Here is a 22,945-nt window from a genome sequence, read left to right on the forward strand (position 1 = left end):
GGCGTGGAGAAAGGTCAAATCCGGCAGTAACTGTGGAGCGCCCTACCGCTAGACAACGCGGCATCATGGTTTGGGGCGCTATTGCGTACGATTCCACGTCACCTCTAGTGCGTATTCAAGGCACGTTAAATGTCCACCGCTACGTGCAGCATGTGCTGCGGCCGGTGGCACTCCCGTACCTTCAGGGGCTGCCCAATGCTCTGTTTCAGCAGGATAATGCCCGCCCACACACTGCTTGCATCTCCCAACAGGCTCTACGAAGTGTACAGATGCTTCCGTGGCCAGCGTACTCTCCGGATCTCTCACCAATCGAACACGTGTGGGATCTCATTGGACGCCGTTTGCAAACTCTGCCCCAGCCTCGTACGGACGACCAACTGTGGCAAATGGTTGACAGAGAATGGAGAACCATCCCTCAGGACACCATCCGCACTCTTATTGACTCTGTACCTCGACGTGTTTCTGCGTGCATCGCCGCTCGCGGTGGTCCTACATCCTACTGAGTCGATGCCGTGCGCATTGTGTAACCTGCATATCGGTTTGAAATAAACATCAATTATTCGTCCGTGCCGTCTCTGTTTTTTCCCCAACTTTCATCCCTTTCGAACCACTCCTTCTTGGTGTTGCATTTGCTCTGTCAGTCAGTGTAGATTTTCAGCTATTACATCGTGTCCAGTACGCGATGGTACATGCCAAAGAAATAGTAATAACAACAGCTTTTGTCAGCGTCCGTGCCACTTTCGAATCAGACATACAGTCCATTTTTGTCACTTTCTGAGAACACGCATTGCATTCCGCTTCACCTGTTTGGTTGACGCGAACCTCTGCTTCTTGAGTAGGGTTTTGACTTTCGAAAATGGGTAGAAGTCTGGTGGAGGAAGATCTGGTAAATACGGAGGATGATGGACAGATATGTTGCAGATATGTTGCCCCAAAGAAGTACTTTAGTTCACGTCGCACTGCATCATCAAGACGCCGAAGACTGGCAACATAAGTCTCCTTCAGGAAGGAATTCGAAATGTATAGTCCTTGAACCGAGGAACACTTACATATACAAAGTACTATCCACATCCTCTCTGAATCCGCACTTCCTTCATCCGTATCCGTGAATGGTTATCCGCGAATATTGCAACTAATTGACTATAATACACCCAAGGTATTGAAACGGGTAGATCTGTTAACACAATACAATGGGCCTGATACCAGGCACCAGCCCCCTACAGTGACACGTTTGAGGGATTTCCCCTTGCAGCAACTACCGACATATTGAGCTGTTCTCTTTCAGAAACTTTGTTCTTTCCTTCCACTAATTGCGGGCGGTAGCCAGTTAGGACGGATACACTGATTTATGGACTCAAGGCTCTTTAAATCCACAGTCTGTTTCCAGTCATGTGACCGGGTCAGGAATGGAATGAATGAAGTCCCCATCTAGCGGCGAAGATAGGAATTGTGCTGGCTGCCGAAGCCTGTTGCACTCCTCTGGGGCAATGATTAATGACTGACAGGTTAAATGCTATTGGAGAGTGTTGCTGGAATGAAGGATGACAGGGAGAACCGATGTACCTGGAGAAAAGCTTGTCTCACCTCCGCTTTGTCCAGCACGAATCTCACATGGAATGAGAGGGTTTGAACCACGGAATCCAGAGGTGAGAGGCCGGCGCGCTGCCGCCTAAGCCACGGAGGCTTAAATAATGACTAAAGTATATAAAATAGACCTTTTGGTCAAGAACTTTCAAGATGTCTTGTTGAAATTCATGGTATAGTTATTTCTATAAAGCTTACCCTCCATGGTAATCAATTTATTGAGCACATCAGTAACACCGCAGTATCGCCAAATTCCAGTAGTGGTATCATCCGCTGGAGAGCAGATTGATACGGGATTTTCTACTTTCATTTAGGGAAAGAGGCGATGTACACTACCGTCGTGACCGTCCTTAATCATTTCAAGTCTCGTCACTTTGCCTGAATGATTGTTTATGAATGCATACTACTGTTCTTCTAAATAACACATATGATACATGTTTTAATAATCAAGCGTTATATTCTTATTCGCATTCTGTAGTTTTAACAAATGCATAGGTGGTTTGTTTAGAAATCTACTGATGATTTTAATAATAATAATAATAATAATAATAATAATAATAATAATAATAATAATAATAATAATAATAATAATATAATAATAATAATAATAATAATAATAATAATAATAATAATAGTTTTAAATCCCACTAACTACTTTTACACTGGGCGAGTTGGCCGTGCGGTCAGAGGCACGCGGCTGGGAGCTTGCATCCGGCAGAGATAGTGGGTTCGAATCCCATTGTCGGCAGCCTGAAGATTCTTTTCCGTGGTTTCACATTTTACACTAGGCAAATGCTGGGGCTGTATCTTAATTAAGGCCACGGCCGCTTCCTTCCGACTCCTAGGCCTTTCCTACCCCATCGTCGCCATAAGACCTACCTGTGTGGGTGCGACGTAAAACAACTAGCAAAAAGCTTACTTTTACGGTTTTCGGAGAAGCCGAGGTGCCGGAATTTAGTCCCGCAGGAGTTCTTTTACGTGCCAGTAAATCTATCGACACGAGGCTGGCGTATTTGAGCACCTTCAAATACCACCGGACTGAGCCACGATCGAACCTGCCAAGTTGGAGTCAGAAGGCCAGTGCCTCAACAGTTTGAGCCTCTGAGTCCGGCGGTGTTTTTGTTTTTTCTGCGCGTTTAACATCGCACCAACTCGGACAATATAATTGACTAGCGGCCATGGTTGGCAAACTATTGTGGTATTCCTCACTTAATAACACGACTATAGGCCTATTCGTAAGTTCTCTTCCCATATGCATAATAGTTTCTAATTCGTTAATTTTATGTCGCACTTACGATGATGATGATGACGTGAATAATAATAATAATAATAATAATAATAATAATAATAATAATAATAATAAAACCCATAGCAAGCGCAATAGCTGATTCATTAACCAAGACGATTGCTGCCCGGCTACATACATTGGAGTGTCCCGTGGAAAACCTGACATCTTCATCCCTATAGTTTGGCTTTCCTGACCGGTCCCACTGCTTCTCGCATCAGGCAGCTCCTCCGTTGGACTCATGAGGCCGAATGTAGGCTACACCGTTCCAGTCCTTAGGCCAAAATTGTGAAAATCCCTGGATTGAATGGGAATCGAACGTGAGGCCTTTCGATAAGAGGCGGCATGCTACCCCTTTACCACGGAGCAGGGTTATACGTGATATTGCCGACGATATATTGGGTTGGTTTTCGCGTTAAACTTTCGATCACATGTTCTCTTACTTGTGTGGCTCCGAACTGGATCTGGCGAATATGTTCCTATTACTGCCGATTACCGGGTGTTTACAATTAAACTTTCCCTGCCAAACCGTCTGTATGAGGAAAACGAGTGCATAAACAGGAAACTTAATGCGAAAGAAAAACAAAGAAAAAGCTATTCCAAAGAAACACTTTTAATGCGTTGCAATTCCGTCACAGTAAATAATTATGCTCTAAATAGTGTCCATCTGTGTCCAGGACAGTCTAAACGCGTAAGACAGCTTGCTGCTTGTCTGCACGTATGGTATGGTTATGCCTGACATCTCTTTTGATAAGCTTTTCTTCAGATCTGCATGTGTCATATGTAGGAACTTTCCCCTGATAAACTCGTCTTTCGGGTACGGTGAACCATAAGTCTTGTAGTCCATAATTTGGACATTATTCCTACTGATTTTGGTACGCGTACTATGGATAGTTTTCTGTCTAGAGAAGATTAAGTAAGGAAAGTTTGTTGTGTCCACCAGACACAATAACGTTGGATATGCAACCCGCCTTGATCATGTGCAGGAACAGTTGCCTGTCATTACAAGTATCGACTGTGTAATAAATATTGTGGTATTATGTGGTATTCAGGCACGGATTTAAAAAATATATCTCGAGGGAGGTCCAGCATAATTTGCCGAGAGTTGATATTTTTCTTAAATTTCTCTAATTCTGAATATTTATCTTTAGAATACTGGTAGTGGTACAAGGTATGCTAGCCAGCTCCTGTCCTACTCACTGTACAATTGACTGCTAATTAAAGTTCATAATAATTCCTAACTTGCGGAATAATTAAATGTTTTTTGTAGGTTGTGTGACTTATATAGTATTTAACCTAGTTCTACAGAAAAGTGATCTTGTAAAGTAAAGTACTCGCAAATATGCCTACATCAAACTTTCCAAAAGACTGAGGAAATTTAATAATGTTATTGGCTTAACGTCCCACTAACTTTCTTTTCGGTTTTCGAAGACGCCGAGGTGCCGGAATTCAGTCCCGAAGAAGTTCTTTTACGTGCCAGTAAGTCTACCGACTCGAGCGTGACGTATTTGAGCACCTTCAAATACCAGGATCGAACCTGCCAAGTTGGGGTCAGAAGGCCAGCGCCTCAACCGTCTGAGTCACTCAACTCGGCAACAATGCTTCATAAAAGATGGGTTTAGACATTCGTTTCCTTTCCATGTTCCAGAGCCTCCTGGCTACTTTCTCTTCTGTTTACTCGTGGTCAGCTTTTATTTTTTTCCCATACTTACAAGGGCAAGGATGGCTCCCGTGTTAGGTGTAACTTTCATGGGCCTCCCTCTTGTGCATTCTACATTACCCTCCCTCGTACATCAGTTGAATACATTAAATCTTTCCTCTACGTAGCAGTGGATGTTTAATACTTCTGATTTTCACCAATTTACGAATTCCGCGAACACTACTTGCTTCAGAAGGAGCTTAACGACTTGTTTTCTGGAATAAATACAAAAATTAATTAAGAATTTCTTTGCACACTACGTTCGCTTAATTACTTCGTTTTCCGTAAGCCACTGCTATTCTTTTTTTTTTTAAGTCTTAGTAGTTTATTTTCCTTGTAAATAGATTCCTTACATTTGGCAGCATTTATGATAGTAATTATACTAACTCTTCCCTGTTAATCATCAGCATAGTTCGTCGTTGCAAACAAGTTAACCAATTTAAATTTTTGTAATACTTGAGACCATCTGTACGTTATTTTTATGTAGTTTGTGTAATAAGCCGGCCCTGTGGTGTACAAGTAGTGTGCCTGCTTCTTACCCGGAGACTCTGAGTTCGATTCCCGGCCAGGTCACGGATCTTTACCTGGATCTGAGGGCTGATTCGAAGTCCACTCAACCTACGTGTTAACAATTGAGGAGCTATCTGACGATGAGATAGCGGCCCCTGTCTAGAAAGCCAAGAATAAGAGCCGACAGGATTCGTCGTGCTGACCAATGACACCTCGTAATCTGCAGGCCTTCGTGATGAGCAGCGGTCGCTTGATAGACCATGGACCTTCGGGGCTGTTGCAGTATGGGGTTTGGTTTGGTTTGGTTTTATGTTATAAGTTGTTTTATGTTAATGGGAGGTCATATCTGCGATATGCCGACGATATGACTATACTGGCAAGAATGCCGCTGAACTCGGGGACACACTTCAGCTGATTATTACTGAAAATGTTAATTTTTGAGCCGGTCTGAGTGGCTCAGATGGTTGAGGCGCTATCCTTCTGACCCCAACTTGCCAGGTTCGATCCTGGCTCACTCCGGTGGTATTGGGTGGTGCTCAAATACGTCAGCCTCGTGTCTGTAGATTTACTGGCACGTAAAATAATTCCTGCAGGACAAAATTCCGGCACCTAGGCGTCGCCCGAAATCGGGAAAGTAATTAGAGTAGCGTAGAACCAATAACATTTATTGGTAATTTTGAACTGGAAATAAATATGAAAAACACAAAGCTAATCATTGTCAATAGGGCTAATCCACCCCAATTACAAGATTTGCCACTACAAATTGAATTCGTTAATGAATTCAACTACATTAGGTCATTAGTTTCTAGCCAGGGCAGCTGTGAGGCAGAGATAACGGAGCATAGAGCTATTGCCCCGAAACGCGGTGTAAGTCTTGTGAATATAAATATGGTCTGATAAAACAGATTACGAAATACATGAAGAAACAACTAACGGAATCGTTAGTGTCAGCATCATAGACGATTTTAATTTCGTGTGGCTATTTCTGGCCGGGTGCAGCCCTTGTAAGGCAGACCCTCCGATGAGGGTGGGCGGCATCTGCCATGTATAGGTAACTGGGTGTTATTGTGGTGGAGGATAGTGTTATGTGTGGTATGTGAGTTGCAGGGATGTTGGGGACAGCACAGACACCCAGCCCCCGGGCCATTGGAATTAACCAATGGAGGTTAAAATCCCCGACCCGGCCGGGAATCGAACCCGGGACCCTATGAACAGAAGGCCAGTACGCTGACCGTTCAGCCAACGAGTCGGACATCATAGACGATGAAGGCATCAGATATAAATCGAATATATGCCTTTTGAAATGTAGTGCTGGCGGTGACTGCTACGTATTCGTTGGACATCCAGAAGAACAGGAAAACATCTCTATTTTAAAAGAACTAGATATTCAATACGGGTTATCCAAAGATTCTCGACACTGCATTTTACAATGCACTAGTTGTCTAGTTGGAACTATTTGTCCAAGGGAAGGTAGATGAAAAGCGGACCAGAGGTAGAACAGCACCTAGATGGTTGGAAGAGATTAAATGTTGCTTCAGAATATCTCTACATATTTCTAATAGAAAATCAGAAGCTCGGATTAAACGGAAAGGCATAGGCTGGAGATGCATCTGTTCCTCAGTTATGAGGATGAGTCAGAATATGTTATAATGTTGAAGTTTGTTTTCAAATTTCTATTTTAATTAAATATAATATGGTCTTGTATTATATTTAGTTTACATATTTCCTTCGTTTTTTACCCATCTGTAATAATTCTATGTGCAGTATATTTTTTCAATGTAAATGCTACATGTAGGAGCTCATTAACCTTGGTGGCAAATTGCGATCAATAAATTCGAATTTAATTCATAATAACTGTTAACCTACATTGGTATCCAAAATTAAAGCAACAAACGTACATGTCTCCATCTTGTGTCTAAGTCAACATACAATCGTACCAAGTGACATTCAAATGTAACAGAAAAAAGTGGCTGTGAATGGTGTCAGATTTTCCTATGGGAGAAACAGTCATAAATAGCCTATGCCTTATCTCTCGGTCATGGCCATCCATTAACGGTTGCTAGGTAACATCTTGTAGCGCTAATTTCAGATGCCCCCCAGGCATAAGACAAAAGCACTGTCCGTACAGTCGTAATCCAAACGGCAGATGACATTCTCATCACCTTACGACCATGGTCCTACCACATTCCCGTATGGCACAGAGAATACGCCCGGAAGACTCGAGCTCGTATTTCAAGCGGATGTGGCTGAATGGCTTATTGTGCATCGTTGTTTTTTTTCTCGGATGTGGGAATAGTTTATAGAATCCGAAACTGTAACCCGCAGGACAGAGTAAGGATGATCAGGAGTGACGTCGAAACGAGAGGGCCGTTATCTCAATATAAGGGCAAGACGGCACCACTGGCGTACTGTACGGCATTTGGCATCGACCTCACAGCATCCACTTGAAGAGTTGTATCACGGCAAACAGTGTACAGAAGGTTCAGGCAGAAAGGCCTTTATTATAGGAGCCCTGCTGTGTCTGTGTGTCTCTGACATGTGTTAACAGTAGAAAATATGTTGAGTGGAGCCGTTAACATGTCAGTTGGACAGAGGATTAGTGGGCCAATATGATCTCTACCGATGAGTCCAGGTTTGATCTTAAGAATGATTTACGAAGGATTCGCATCTGGATATTATTCACCACTGATCTGAATTTTGGGAGTCACCCAGGTGGTAGATTCCCTATCTGTTGTTTACCTAGTCTTTTAAAAAATAGCAAAGAATTTGTAAGTTTATTAAACATCTCCCTTGGTAAGTTATTCCAATCCATAACTCTTCTTCCTATAAGCGATTTTCTCAATTTGTCCTCTTGAATTCCAACTTTATCTTCATATTGTGATCTTTCCTACTTTTAAAATCACCACTCAAACTTATTCGTCTACAAATGTTATTCCCCGCCATATCTCCACGGATAGATCGGAACATATCACTAAAGTCGAGCAGCTCGTCTCCTTTCTCCCAAGCCTTCCCAGCCCAAACTTTGCAACATTTTTGTAACACTACTCTTTTGTCGGAAATTATCCAGAGCACATCGAGCTGCTTTTCTTTGGATTTTTTCCAGTTCTCGTATCAAGTAGTCCTGGTGAGGGTCCCATACACTGGAACCATACTCTAGCTGAGGTCTTACAAGAGACCTATAATGCCCTCTCCTTTACATCCTTACTACAACCACTATATACTCCCTTAACCTTGTGCAGAGGTTTGTACCTTTTATTTACGTGATTACCCCAATTAAGATCTTTCCTTATATTAACACCTAGGTACTCAGTGCGATCCCCATAAGGAACTTTCACCCCATCGACGTAGTAATTAAAACTGAGAGGACTTTTCCTATTTGTGAAACTCGCAATCTGACTTCTAACCCCGTTCATCATCATACCACTGCCTGCTGTCCATCTCACGAGGTCTTTTTGCAGTTTCTCACAATTTTGTAACTTATTTATTACTCTGAACCAGAAAAAATTCGGGCCTCCAAAATTGTGGAAAGAAACCAGTATAGAGGTAGATCCATAGTGGAGTGGGGAGGCATAATAACCGCATGAGCACCTCTCATGGGTAAACCGGCAAGGTTTAAACGCCCTCGGGTCTGTCTGTCTGTCTGTTAGGTCATCAGCCCAGAGGCTGGTTGGATCTTCAAATAGCACCAACAAAGGTTATGCGTTTATCAGGAAACCGCAAAAACCAATGGCAGCACCACAATGAGGCGTACTAGGCAAGACGAGGAGTGAGGTAGTTTGCCGTTGCTTTCCTCACTGGGTCAGAAAGTGCTATTGCAGCACGACTGACCCTATGAGCAACACCTTTCATAACACTCAGATGCACTAGTCGTGCTCTGAATGCCATTACTCAGCACCACCCATACCCCAGCAGCTTCCATATTGTCACAGCCATGGATGAGGCTGGGACTTGGTGAAAGCTACACTTTACTCTGGCCTGTGCCAAGAGATGGATATAAAAGTACTGTATCCATCAAGAAATGGCAGCAGGCAACGCCCTCAGGTATCGTGAAGATATTAGTACAGCATATTTGATTGTTGTCTCGAAGTACTGTGAGGATAGAAGGTATTGTTCGTCCTTTCCCAGCACCAATGAAAGCTGATTTCTGAAAATGGAGGATATTGTTCACATGGAGTGGCCTGTTCACTCTACCGACTTAAATCCTATAGAGCATGTTCTAGGGAGACGCATTGCTTCACGTCAACATACAGTAAACTATCCATACTCCAGATGCTGAATTGCTGTTAGCGGTGGTTGTATGCCAGACTGAGCAGACGTAACCAGTTTTGCTCGTGTTATTCTACTGGGGCTACATTTCATTCTTTCATCGAAACATTATGTTCGTGTTTATTTATGATTTATACAATAAATAACTCATTACGTCCTAGAAATCCATGTTCGTTCACTTTGGATGTATTTGTATGTGGATGAACTGGCATTGTTGTCATCAAATTAACGACAACGTTATTGGACAAACAGATATCAAGTATTATTCTTAGTGTGCCAGCTGTTTAACGTCGAATTAACAAAAATAAGTTTTCACGACGCTGGAATAGGAATGGCCTAGGACTAAGAATATAGTGGCCATGGTCTTAAGTTGTGAATATAGGAGAATATGGGCACCCATTTTCAGTGCTGCCAACAGTGGGTTATTCGATCACAAACTTAAGTCCGCACAGCGTAGCTCTTTCGCTCAGTAGTTGTATAATGAAGAGATTTTTCTGTTACAAGTTGCTTTACGTCGCACCGACACAGATAGGTCTTATGGCGACGATAGGATAGGAAAGGGCTAGGAGTGGGAAGAAAGCGGCCGAGGCCTTAATTGAGGTACAGCCGCAGAATTTGCCTGGTGCGAAAATGGGAAACCACGAAAAAATATCTTCAGTGTTGTCGACAGTGGGGTTAGAACCCATTATCTCCCGAATGCAAGTTCGCAGTTACAAGACTCAAACCGCGCAGCCACCTGCTCGCTAATTTTAGAGATTAGTGTAGTATTTGACTGTAGTCACTCTCTACGTTATCACTCAACTCTCTCCAAAGTGACACGTTAACATTCTTTTACTTCGCACTATCAGTGTCAGTATTTCGGTAACGATAGAATAGGAAAGAAGCGGCCGGGGCCTTAAGGTACATCCCCAACATTAGCCTGATGTGAAAATGGGAACACAACGGGAAACGACCTTCAGAGCTGCCGACAGTAGGGTTTGAACCCACCATCTCCTGTTATTCTTGGCTTTCTAGATCGGGGCCGCAATCTTGCCTCCTCAGTTGTTCTCAGATAGCCTTATAGGACCTCGAACCAGCCCTCAGTTCTGACTGGGAATCGAAGCTGGTGCCTCCGGGCAAGCCGCAAGCTCGCTACCCCTAGACCCTGGGCCGGCACTGGGCGCTGTAGCAATAACAGTCTCAAAGAAATGGAGAAAGGAACAGGAATAGTAGGAATCTAAAGAATGAAGTGGGTGCTACAGTATATTATGATTATCTAAAAGGGACCCAACCTGCCCTTTGAGGAGGCTGACAGGTTGTCGTGCGGCTTGCGCACTCTTTGCGCGGCTCTGCGCCGGCGCTGTAACCGCCATCGATCGGCAATCCGAGGGGACTGGGGGACTGGACTAGCAGGCGGCCAGTCAGTGTGTGCCATAACATGGGACCAGAGCAGATAGACCAGCATGTTCTGGCTAGCTCGCGATTCCAAACGTTGGTTCCGGGACAACCTGCTGGAGATCAGGTGTGTTGAATGCATGCGCAAGTGAAGTTTCATTTCTGTGCGGTACTGGATAAGTTGTGCGCAGGCGTGGGTAATTGCTTCTCAGTGCTTTCTCAAATATAGTCCATTTCTGTGTCTCAATGTGCGTGTCCCCTGACAGTTCACGTGAAGTGTTGAGGATACTAAGTGATGGTGTAGCTCATCTCAGTTATTGGTACCTACTTGTTCCTTAGTTGTGTCCATTTATTTATACTGCATACTGTAGCATAAACAGAACGTTATTTTATTTCGTTTATACATTTAATTAATGTTTCGTAGTTTGCCGTGGGAGAATTCTTGATTAATGAATGGTTATATAATTTCGTTAGTCTGTATCCAGCGTCAATAGTGTCATTTTGTCACCTGCTCAAATAAGTCTTATCCTCTCTTGCTGCAGTGAAGCCCTCGAGAGAACGTCGCTATACTTTTCGCTCGAAAAGTTGCGATGGATGATATTATTGTGTTAGTCGCGCATCCACGCTCCTCGCACATCCTGTAGCAATTGATTGAAGATTTATTTCGTTTCAGTTCTGGTCTCTAATCTCAGATTCAGAAATACGTGTAGGATTATTTGCGATGATACTCGTTGGCTGAATAGTCAGCGTACTGGCCTTCGGTTCAGAGGGTCCCGGGTTCGATTCCCGGCCGGGTCGGGGATTTTAACCATCATTGGTTAATTCCAATGGCCCGGGGGCTGCGGGTTTGTGCTGTCCCCAACATCCCTACAACTCACACACCACACATAACACTATCCTCCACCACAATAACACGCAGTTACCTACACATGGCAGATGCCGCCCACCCTCATCGGAGGGTCTGCCTTACAAGGGCTGCACTCGGCTAGAAATAGCCACACGAAATTATTATTTGCGATAATCATAAATGAGCTCTGTTTGCCTTCTAATTAGGCCTGTGCTTGGTCCCCGGTAGATGCACCGTATCTTGTAGGTGGTTCCAGATTGATTTAGTCTGATGCAAACGTTAATACCTGAATATTTCCTTCCATCAGACAGTTTTATGAAAGACTTCAGGCCGATCACAAAGTCTCACGGACCATATCATCCTTATATCCAGCGACTGAATCAAGAAAATATAAAGCCGGGTTGAATGGCTCAGACGGTTGAGGCGCTGGCCTTCTGACCTCAACTTGGCAGGTTCGATCCTGGCTCAGTCCGATGGTATTTGAAGGTGCTCAAATACGTCAGCCTCGTAGATTTACTGGCATGTAAAAGAACTCCTGCGGGACTAAATTCCCGCACTGCGGCGTCTTCGAAAACCGTAAAAGTAGTTCGTGGGACGTAAAGCCAGTAACATCATTATTATTATTATTATTATTATTATTATTATTATTATTATTATTATTATTATTATTAAGAAAATATAGAACCTCCGTAGACAAAGACGACAAAAGTTGTTTGCTCTGCACGAATATCAACCCTATAAAAAACCAAACCCCATGGCACTACAGCCCATGAAGGGCCTTGGCCTACCAAGCGACCGCTGCTCAGGCCGAAGGCCTGCAGATTACGAGGTGTCGTATGGTCAGCACGACGAATCATCTCGGCCGTTATTCTTGGCTTTCGAGACCGGGGCCGCTATCTCACCGTCAGATAGCTACTCAATTATAATCACGTAGGCTGAGTAGACCTCGAACCAGCCCTCAGGTCCAGGTAAAAATCCCTGACCTGGCCGGGAATCGAACCCGGGGCCTCCGGGTAAGAGGCAGGCACGCTACCCCTACACCACGGGGCCGGCATATCAACCCTATACTGATTCTAAATTCACGCCCGACTCCTTGGCTTAATTGTCAGCGTTGAGGCCTTCGATTCAGAGGGTCCCGGGTTCAATTCCCGGCCAGGTCGGAGAATTTAATCACCTCTGATTAATTCTTCTGGCCCGGGAACGGGGTGTTCGTGTTTGTCCCAACACTTTCCTCTTCATAATCAGACAACACACTACACTAACGACCACTACAGAAATACACAATAGTGATTATATCGCTCCATATTGAGTTGGCAACAGGAAGGGCATCCGGCCTTAAAACAGGACCAAATCCCCATTTGGGCCACAGTTCGCATCCACGACCCCACAGGTGTGGGAAAAGCGGTAGAAAAAGAAAAAAAGAAGACTGATCCTAAATTCATGTTCGTTGAATAAACAATTATCGAGTAAATTTTTCAAATTTGTTGTACAAGATTTAAAATACTTGAGAGGATCTGAGTTGGGGTTAATTTCGAATTAAACCTGTGCCTGTGCTTCAAAACTGTTTGCTTCCGACCAAACGAAACGCGATTCGAATCACAATATTAATACAGTTGGAAGTTTCAAAATTAAAAACATACCCATGAGGAGCTTGAGGTTGTACGTGAATGCTCCTGGGATAAACAACCATGGGATCTATAGTTTTACGTTGAATCTGAACCGCGGAACGAGACTTTACATTTCAAGAATATATCTTGCCTGAGAAACAGGAGACGATGTTGCTGAAATATTCCGCTCTCTTAGGTAAAATTAGAGACCTCGTTGCTAATGATATGACGTTGTCACATTAAATGGGAAGATTGCTTTCTACTTACGTCATATCTCTTCTTACTGTTACTCTTTATCACCCTAGGAATCTCCATTCTTAGCAGGTGTTCCGTATGGGGCGAATGTAAGAAATTGTTCATGTGGTACTACTTCTTTTCTATAATAAACGTCTGCATAATATAGAGCCTTATCCTCCGCCTCCATAGACAGATCAGGACAGAAGTTTTCCTCTCTATTGTTCTACCAAATGACTTGTTTATATGAATGAAATTCACATTCTTGGCCAGCGTAGGCAGTGGTTACGTTACGTAACCCATTGTATCGGGTTTCCTTCTAGCACTGAATTATTTTAAATGCTGCTTTAGTAGAGCGCTAATTCAGCGTTCGCAGAAGTCACAACATCCTTTTAAAACTTTAAAAAACACTTGCCATTTTCTTTAAGGTGACGTAGGTGAAATATCAAGGTGGCGTATCCACCAGAGATGTACTTTACATACCAGTGCGTGTTGGCTTCGTGGTACGAGTTGAGTACTTCTAACCTGCATTCCGGTGATAATGTATTCGAACCCCACGGTCGGCAAAATGAAGATAGTTATTGTAGGCCACAGTCACTGTCTTCCCAGTTCGGCTCCATGGCTAAATAGTTAGCGTACTGTCCTTTGATCCAGGGGGTCTCGGGTTCGATTCTCGACCTGATCGGAGATTTTAACCTTCATTGGTTAATTCCAATGGCTCGGTGGCTGGGTGTTCGTGTTGTCCTCAACATTCCCGGAACTCACATACCACACATAACACTAACCTCCACCACATGGCAGATGCCGCCGACCCTCATCGGAGGGTCTGTCTTACAAGGACTGCACCCGGTTAGAAATAGCCACGTGAAATGATTATTATATTACTGCCATCCCAATCCTAGGGACTGCCTGGCCGAGGTGGTAAAGGCGTGCTTGGTCCTCCGGAAGGACGTGGGTTCCATTCCCCGTCAGAAAGTCGTAATATTTAAGAAACGAGATTTCCACTTCCGGAGGTGCATATGGCCCTGAGGTTGACTCAGCCTACACCAAATATGAGTACCAGGTTAATTCCTGGGGGCAAAGGCGGCCGGGCGTAGAGCTAACCACTCTACTCCATCAAGTGCCGAGGTTACGGATAATGGAAGCCTTTACCTTCCACCTCTCCAAGGGCCTTCATGGCCTGTACGGAGATGATTTTGCTTTTGCTTCGCTTCCCAATCCTAGTTTAGTCACCGAAACCTACCATTGTAGTGCTGTTATTTGGGTTGTCAGTCCATAGACTGGTTTCATGCAGCTGTCCGTGCCACCCTATCCTGTGCTAACCTTTTCATTTCTACGTAAGTAGTACATCCTACATCTCTTAATCGGTGTCATATTCATGCCTTGCCTACCACCTACACTTCTTCAAACACCAACTGAACAAGTCCTGGGTGTCTTAGATGTGTGCCGAGCTGAGTGGCTCAGACGGGTGAGGCGCTTGCCTTCTGACTCCTACTTGGTACGTTCGATCCTGGCTCAGTCCGATGGTATTTGAAGGTGCTTAAATACGTCAGCCTCGTGTCGATCGATTTACTAGCACGTAAAAGAACTCCTGCGGGACAAAATTCCGTCACCTGGGCGTCTTCGAAAACCTTCGGAAGTAGTTAGTGGGTCGTAAAGGCAGTAACATTAGTATTCTCTAGAGATGTGTCTTCTTCTGGTTAAATTTCACCAAATCGTTCTCTCACAAATTCGATTCAGTACGGTATCTTTCCATTCGTGATTCGGCCTACCCATCTCATTCTCAGCATTCTTATGTAACACCACATTTCTTTCATATTTCTATACCAATATATCCATTTTTTATTTCTTAAGCCGGGCTGAGTGGCTCAGACGGTTGAGGCGCTGGCCTTCTGACCCCAACTTGGCAGGTTCGATCCTGGCTCAGTCCGGTGGTATTTGAAGGTGCTCAAATACGTCAGCCTCGTGTCGGTAGATTTACTGGCACGTAAAAGAACTCCTGCGGGACTAAATTCCGGCACCTCGGCGTCTCCGAAAACCGTACAAGAGTAGTTAGTGGGACGTAAAGCAAATAGCATTATTATTTATTATTTATGTCTTAAGAAAGACTTTCCTTGCTTCTGCTAGTCTGTGTTTTATGTCCTACTTACTTGTGCCATTATTAATTATTCTGCTACCAAGTAACAACATTCGTCTACTTCTGCCGTTATTAGTTATTCTGCTACCAAGTAACAACATTCGTCTACTTCTGCCGTTATTAGTTTTTCTGCTACCAAGTAACAACATTCGTCTACTTCTGCCGTTATTAGTTTTTCTGCTACCAAGTAACAACATTCGTCTACTTCTGCCGTTATTAGTTATTCTGCTACCAAGTAACAACATTCGTCTACTTCAGCCGTTATTAGTTATTCTGCTACCAAGTAACAACATTCGTCTAATTCCTTTAAGTCTTAATTTCCTAATCTATATTTCCTCCATCACCTTGCTTCGTTCGACTGCGCACCATTACATTTGTTTAGGATTTGTTTATTTTCATCTTGTACTCCAAGTGTAGCCTCCTTGGCTCGGACGGCAGCGCGTCGGCCCCTCACCGCTGGCTTCCGTGGTTCAAATCCCGGTCACTCCATGTGAGATTTGTGCTGGACAAAACGGAGGTGGGACAGGTTTTTCTCCGGGTACTCCGATTTTCCCTGTCATCTTTCATTCCAACAACACTCTCCACTATCATTTCATTTCATCTGTCAGTCATTAATCATTGCCCTAGAGGAGTGCGACAGGCTTCGGCAGCCAACACAATTCCTATCCTCGCCGCAAGATGGGGCTTCATTCCATCCCTGACCCGATCAATGACTGGAAAACAGGTTGTAGGTTTTCATTTTCACTTTCACTCCATCTCCAAGACTGTGTCCATACCATTCACCAATTTCTCCTAATCTTCTGCACTCGGATAATATAACGATATCGTCGGCAAATCTCAGAGTACAATAGGTAGGGGGAAAAGAGAACTCTATACAATTATCTCAAGATTGCAAAATCAGATCTCGGCTCATTTGGTAGACATTTTAGAGTGGTTAAATATTGAGGACCGTACCACTACATTTACTGGCTTGTTAAGGAATCCTTTCCCAGGACAAACTTGTCATTCTGTTGTCTGTTCATATCAATAACAGTTAGTGTTCTCTCCATGTGAGATTTGTGCTGGACAAAGTGTCGGCCTACTAAGGACCACGTTATTTCTTCTCAGGGCTTTGATCTTTGCCCGGTGCTCCTTCATTCCTTGCCGGTGTTGCTCTTTTCTTCCCTCCGTCCACGTCTTACCCGTCTTCAATTTTGGCACTTCTTGGAAACCCTGGTGGTCTTTTTTAGTTTTCTCCTGAGTGGGTTGGAGCTGCCTGGCCGAGGCGGTAAAGGCGTGCTCGGTTCGCCCGGAAGGACGTGGCTTCGAATCCCCGTCAGGAAGTCGTGAAATTTAAGAAAAGAGATTTCCACTTCCGGAGGTGCATATGGCCCTGAGGTTCACTCAGCCTACACCAAAAATGAGGACCAGGTAAATTCCAGGGGGCAAAGGCGGCCGGGCGTAGAGCTAACCACTCTACCTAATCGCGTGCCGAGGTTAACAATGGTGGAAGCCTTTACCTTCCACTCCTCCAAGGGCCTTCATGGCCTGTACGGAGGTGACTTTGCTTTTGCCTGAGTGGGTTGCGTTCGTGTGTCTTCATAAGTGATTCCCATCTCCTGTAGGTCCCTTTCCACCTCCTTGAACCAAGTTGGCTGGGTCTTCTTATCTTTAAAATAAGTAAACATCAGGTTCGATAATCGTGTGGGTTTCATTCTTAGCAAGTGGCCATAAAATTCAATTCTCAGTTGTGTATTATTATTATTATTATTATTATTATTATTATTATTATTATTATTATTATTATTATTATTATTATTCCACTCCTTGGCTGAATGGTCAGCACTGAGGTCTTCAGTTCAGTGTGTTCCGGGATCTATTCCCGGCCAGGGTCGGGAATTTTAGTCGCGTTTGATTAATTCTTCTGGTTCAGAGACTGAGTATTTATGTTTGTTCCAACTCCCTCCTTTTCATATTCACGCAACACAACACACTACCAACCACCAGAGAAACAAGAAATAGTGATTATACCTTTCCACATTAGGTTGGCGTCAGGAAGTACATCCGGCCGTAAAACAGGGTCAAATTCACATGTGCATTACAGTTCACCCCTCGACACCACAGGTATGGGAAAAGCGTTTATTATTATTATTATTATTATTATTATTATTATTATTATTATTATTATTATTATTATTATTATTATTATTATTTATTTCCTCCTCGTAGTTGAACCTCAGGTTAGGATAGTGTTACTTTAATCAAACTTATTGCATTTATCAAGGTTATTAAAGAGTGTGGTTGTTGATGATAATATTATGTTAGACTGAACGTACTTCTTTTATCTTTATACTCGTATGTTAAATAGTGACGTAACCGACAATATTCATAACCAGTAATATATTACTGCAATGAATGATCAACTTTGCTGCGTAAATATAAAATTCAGTGTCTTATTCTAAAAACACTATTCAAATGATTTGCAAACAACAGAGTTATTGTTTCAGTGGTTAATACGATGAATGTTATACTGATGGGCATAAAAAAAATCTTCGACAGATTACGATGAGATAGTTGTAGAACGGTTACGACCTGAGCAGTGACCCCCCAAAAAATGTGTTAGGAATTTTCCGTGAGTCAGAGATTCTTCCCTAATTTATTTTAATCTCTATTATCATCCAGGTTGCATATGGTATACTCGTAGGCACCCGTTTTTATCTTTTTGGACATCCAGTATGTTTGTTCTCAATTATATATCACTAGGAAAAGTTTCGAAAATTCCTTTTCTTTCTTGTTTACTCGGGACTGATGATTCGATTGCTATGGTTAATTACTAGAGGAGCTGTGGACAGCTCCGAGAGAGAGAGAGAGAGAGAGGGGAGGTGGTGGTGGTGGAGATTATTGTTTGAAGAGGAAGTAAAACTAGGCAACCATTCTCTATATAACACTAATCAGGGAGAAAAAAATTGAAGGGATCCGACACTTCGAAAAATGAAGGTATCGGCCCAAGAAAGGCAAGAGCCACGAAGGTCGTGAAAATGAAAGACTGCACAGGCCTTCGTACGTAATATTGTTGGGGTCAGAAAAGTACAAGAGTTGACCAAGGGAGGTCGGATAAGACAGATGAAAGTGAGAAGCAGTGCCAGGATTCAGCTAAGGGCCCCGTGGTCGCCAACCCACGCTTCTAAATTAAGAGCCCCTGGGCCCCTTTTAGTCGCCTCTTACGACAGACGGGATATATCGTGGGTGAGAAAGAGAGAGAAGAAAATTAAACTAGTTTCCTCATCCCGATGTGGTGCAGCTTATTTCAGGCACACCCACAGTGGAGGGTGAGCTGCATGTAGGCTCACACCAGCCCTCCTGCCTCGGAGAGTACCGGAAATCGAATCGAGGACGTCAGCTAATAGCCCTAACCGTTAGGGTACGGAGAGGGACTAGAGGGTTTATGATGTAAATGTGAGTAATAAGATCGAGGCTTGGAACTTGAAGTAGATGCCATGACATCTTCAATCCCAGTTGAGGTCAGTGGCATTTCCTGTCATTGTTTCTGTCACATTAAAGAAGTATTGTGGCGAAAAATTCTGAAAAGTGCTAGGCTTGGGAAGGAAGCAGCCGTGGACATTTGTAGGGCTGCCAAGGTGGGATTCGAACTTACCATCTCCCGAATTCAATCTTACAGCTACACAGGCAACGCGCTCGATTTATAGAACTGCAAACATAAGCTCGTTTCCATCTGACATCGTTATCTTTAGAAATACTTATCTAGTTTCCTCTAACGATGCGAAATGCTTTACATACTAATCTAAGTTTACTGGAATATTATTTACCAGAGTTCAGCGATAGAGGTTGAGAATATCAATCATAATAAGCGGCAGCCTTGAATTAACAGTGTTTGCCAAGAAGTTAATCCGGCCTTATCGTAAGATATTAACATTTATCTCCCGCGTTGCGAATGTACTATTTGATTTAGTGTTATCAAATCTACAACGGCTCCAAACCATTTGTTATTGGTGTGATCGGGTTATACAACAAAACTTCGCTGATATTTTTTGGCGCATAGAAGGAAATAAAAAAACAAGTGCCCAGGAAACTTCCAGAATCGTATCCCAAAACGTTTACTACAAGGACAATGCGATGTTTAATCTACAGCTGTAAAAAGAAAGTGGCAGCTCTCGTGAACGATAAGACCCCTTCGGATCCCTTCGCTACTGTTCGGAGACAGGCAATGTTACATGCTGTTGGGACACGCTCTTACGTGTAGTGATGGGACATTCGATTCATTTTACTGAATCGATTCATTTGATTCCGTTCACGTTACTGAATCGATACAGTGATCCGATTCACGGCTCACTGGTCACCGCTCCTACTGCATCTGTGTAGTATGTGCTGGTAAGACAGCAGCAACAGCATTCAGTGCTCGCAGGTGCCATCTGGCCTTCATACTATGAACTCCTTTCTTAGAAAAAATGCTAGTTACTCTAATACATCGAAGGTTTCCGGCGACGCAGGGTGGGAAGGGTTAGGAAGGTAGCAGTCATGGCCTGAATTAAGGTACAGTCCCAGCATTTCCTGGTGTGAAAATTGGGAAACTACGGAAAAACCATCTTAACGGCTGCCGACGGTGGGATTCGACCCACCATCCCCCGAATGCAAGCGCATAGCCACGCGATATTAACCGCACGACAACTCGCTCAGTCTTTTTTTAAAAAAGTATTTTTCTATCAGCTGAGGATTTTTTAAATCGTCATATTTTGTATAGGCTACCCGAGATGTACAGTAGCCCGCTGGTTTTCTGATTCAACATACTGTTATTGCGTCTGTCCACATATGATTGAAGTCTTGTGCAACGATGTGACATATGAACTGAGATAATACTGAGCCGTTCTTCCCAATATAAAACAGGTACTTTTGAGTGATCATGACTCATGAGCATGACTCATAGTCATAGGGCAGGCTAGAGTCGAGTTTAACTGTCAAATGTCAACTAAGTTACAATACTAAGATGCATTAAACTAATAAATAGTATAACCTAATAGCCTACCTACTTACTAGCTACTTCAGAATTATGTTGTGACTACCTTTTTAACACTGCAAATAAATCCATCTATTATTTAAACCTCCCTGTAAGAAGAGGACAGTGAATGCAAATGGGTATTATTTTCAAATGAGCTGAGCTCGAGAGTCCATTATAGCATACGATTCTTTCAGTCTAGAATGGCTCACTGTATGTCTCGCTGCAGCGGAAGCTCGGCTCTCCGCGTGTCCAGTGAGCCGATAAGGAGCCGTGTGTATCATGTGTCTCACTGAGCCGCGCTTGTTCACGATTCTTTCGATGTGCCATGATACACTGCCTCGCTGCAGCGGAAGCTCGGCTCCCCGTCAACGTCCAGTGGGTGCGCCACTCAGCACTGTCCGCTGGGAGTAAGCTGAATCGTGTGCCGTGAGCTCGCCTTTCCTGTGAATCGATTCACTCGGACACTTGAATGAATCGATACACTGCTTCGGATCATGCATTCAGTAGCCAACACTACTTACGTGACAACATCTGTAGTTATATTGGACCAGTTATGCATGCTACTATTGTGGCGTAGTGCAAACGACTTGGACCGCTATTCATGAGGTTGTACATTCGAACACGGCCTAATACTTGTTATTTTTAAGAGAGAAAAACATATATGTTCCTGTCTCCTTTATGACAGTTCATGTAATTAACACCAGGTTCATGAATTCATTATGCCATGACTTCATCATTATTACGACATTCTGGTTTCAAGTAGAAAGCATAAAATGCTTTATCCCCATAAATATACTCGTATTTTGTGGCATATACGAAAGAACCTAATGACATTCAATATTGAGTCAATCTTCCTCCCAACTCGATCACGTCTTGCAGTCGAATGGGCTTCCACAAGTCATCAGGACGTCTCATATGTTTCCTACATATTCTTATTTGGGTTACGTCTGGAGAGTGACGGGGCCAGTCTATCAATTCGATAACCTGTCTGCTCGTAAACCAGTCTCGAATCAAATGAGATGTGTGAACTGGATGATTATGCCGCAGAAACAGAAGAATTCCATCAAGATACAACCGCGAATGCGATTGGATTGTGCCCACTCTATGAAGAGAAATCCACCCCAACACGACAGACACTCGACTACTGCGGGCGCGAGTGGCGGATTGTCTGAGGAAAATATACCAAAGTGGGGTCCTTTTTATTAATACAACTTCACCCATGAGGAGGCTGCCACAAGGACACAATATATCAAATACAAAATATGATGTTTTCAAAGTCATTGGTGAATTTGCTAGTGTGCCAGATAGAAATAACGACAATCACAAGGTTCAGACATAAATTTGGAACATAGTGTGATGTACAGCTCTTCAGATACTATATAGATGAACGCGGAGTATCGTTATTAAACCTCGTATTGCGGCGATAGCGATGTCGTGAAGTCGTGTCCGGTTGAGACCGAGAGAATCCCATAGTGGTACAAGAAATTTAGGGATTATGCCTCGAGCTCCGATCATGAGTCCATGGACGGAGATGTTGTCTAGGTGGTATTTGCTTTTATAATAGTTTATGGATGGCTGGTAAATCGACCTCTTCTCGCCATCCACCTCTTCAGGCTGGCCAATGAGCGACTCGAAGCGTATTGTGGGATCTACAGTAAGATTAGTCCTTGCTAGCTGGTTGAAAGGCTATCGTGTCAATACACCTGTTACTCCCATCGGTAGCCACGCCAGAAACATCTTAGTGCACTGTGAAACCATGATCTCTCAGCGAGTTCGCGATCATGTGCCGTATCGAATGGTGGCGAGAATTTCTCAATACCTCCCCTTGAGGATAAGCACCCAGAACATGGGCAAGGGTTTCGTACTCTTTGTGGCAATGCCGGCTCCTGTCCTGGGACGGCACGGAGCGAATGGCGCCCACATTCGCCGTCATCTTGATGGCCTCTCTCCATTGATCTCTTAACCATTGTTTTCCCTGGCGTGAATTCCTGGAAGAGCCCAACGCCCTTTCCTTTGTGCGGCAGCTTCATCCATGACTTAAATTCTCTGTCTCGTAGTAAACTGCCGGACCTTCCTTACATTGGGAAGATGGCTATTTTGGGACATAACTAGATTATTCATTTCTATACTTAGATCTTGCGAACAAGTTAGACGTTCTTGCTCAGAATTCCTACTTGCATTCATGTAGCCGTTATTTGCGAGTGCTAATTACACCAGTCAAAAGTTTTAGGACCACATAAAGAAATCACGAAATGTCATCTAGAACCTAAAACTGTGCCACTAGACCTCTATAATTTTCTTTCCGAGCTCTCGCATCTAATAGGATATATGTTGCCTGATTTCATGCACCAACCGACCATATGAGCGATATTTTCACACCATTCATAGCAGGGACTGGCTGCATAAGAA

The 22,945-nt window shown here is 43.5% G+C and overlaps 1 protein-coding gene across 4 annotated transcripts in view; it reads left to right on the plus strand.

Annotated features, from left to right (window-relative positions):
- Positions 1 to 22,945, plus strand: part of AMPdeam (AMP deaminase) — a 676,053-nt gene that overhangs the window by 417,265 nt on the left and 235,843 nt on the right. The window contains exon 1 of one of the 4 annotated variants that reach the window (XM_067156175.2): positions 10,744 to 10,845. The exons of the other annotated variants lie outside the window; for them this stretch is intronic. Within the exon in view, the coding sequence (XP_067012276.1) occupies positions 10,787 to 10,845 (59 nt within the window). The 5' untranslated portion in view covers positions 10,744 to 10,786. Of the gene's footprint in view, positions 1 to 10,743; positions 10,846 to 22,945 lie in introns of those variants that run through there. 4 annotated transcript variants of the gene reach the window in all.

Source organism: Anabrus simplex, chromosome 1 (genome assembly GCF_040414725.1).
Source record: "Anabrus simplex isolate iqAnaSimp1 chromosome 1, ASM4041472v1, whole genome shotgun sequence".
NCBI classification, from domain to species: domain Eukaryota; kingdom Metazoa; phylum Arthropoda; class Insecta; order Orthoptera; family Tettigoniidae; genus Anabrus; species Anabrus simplex.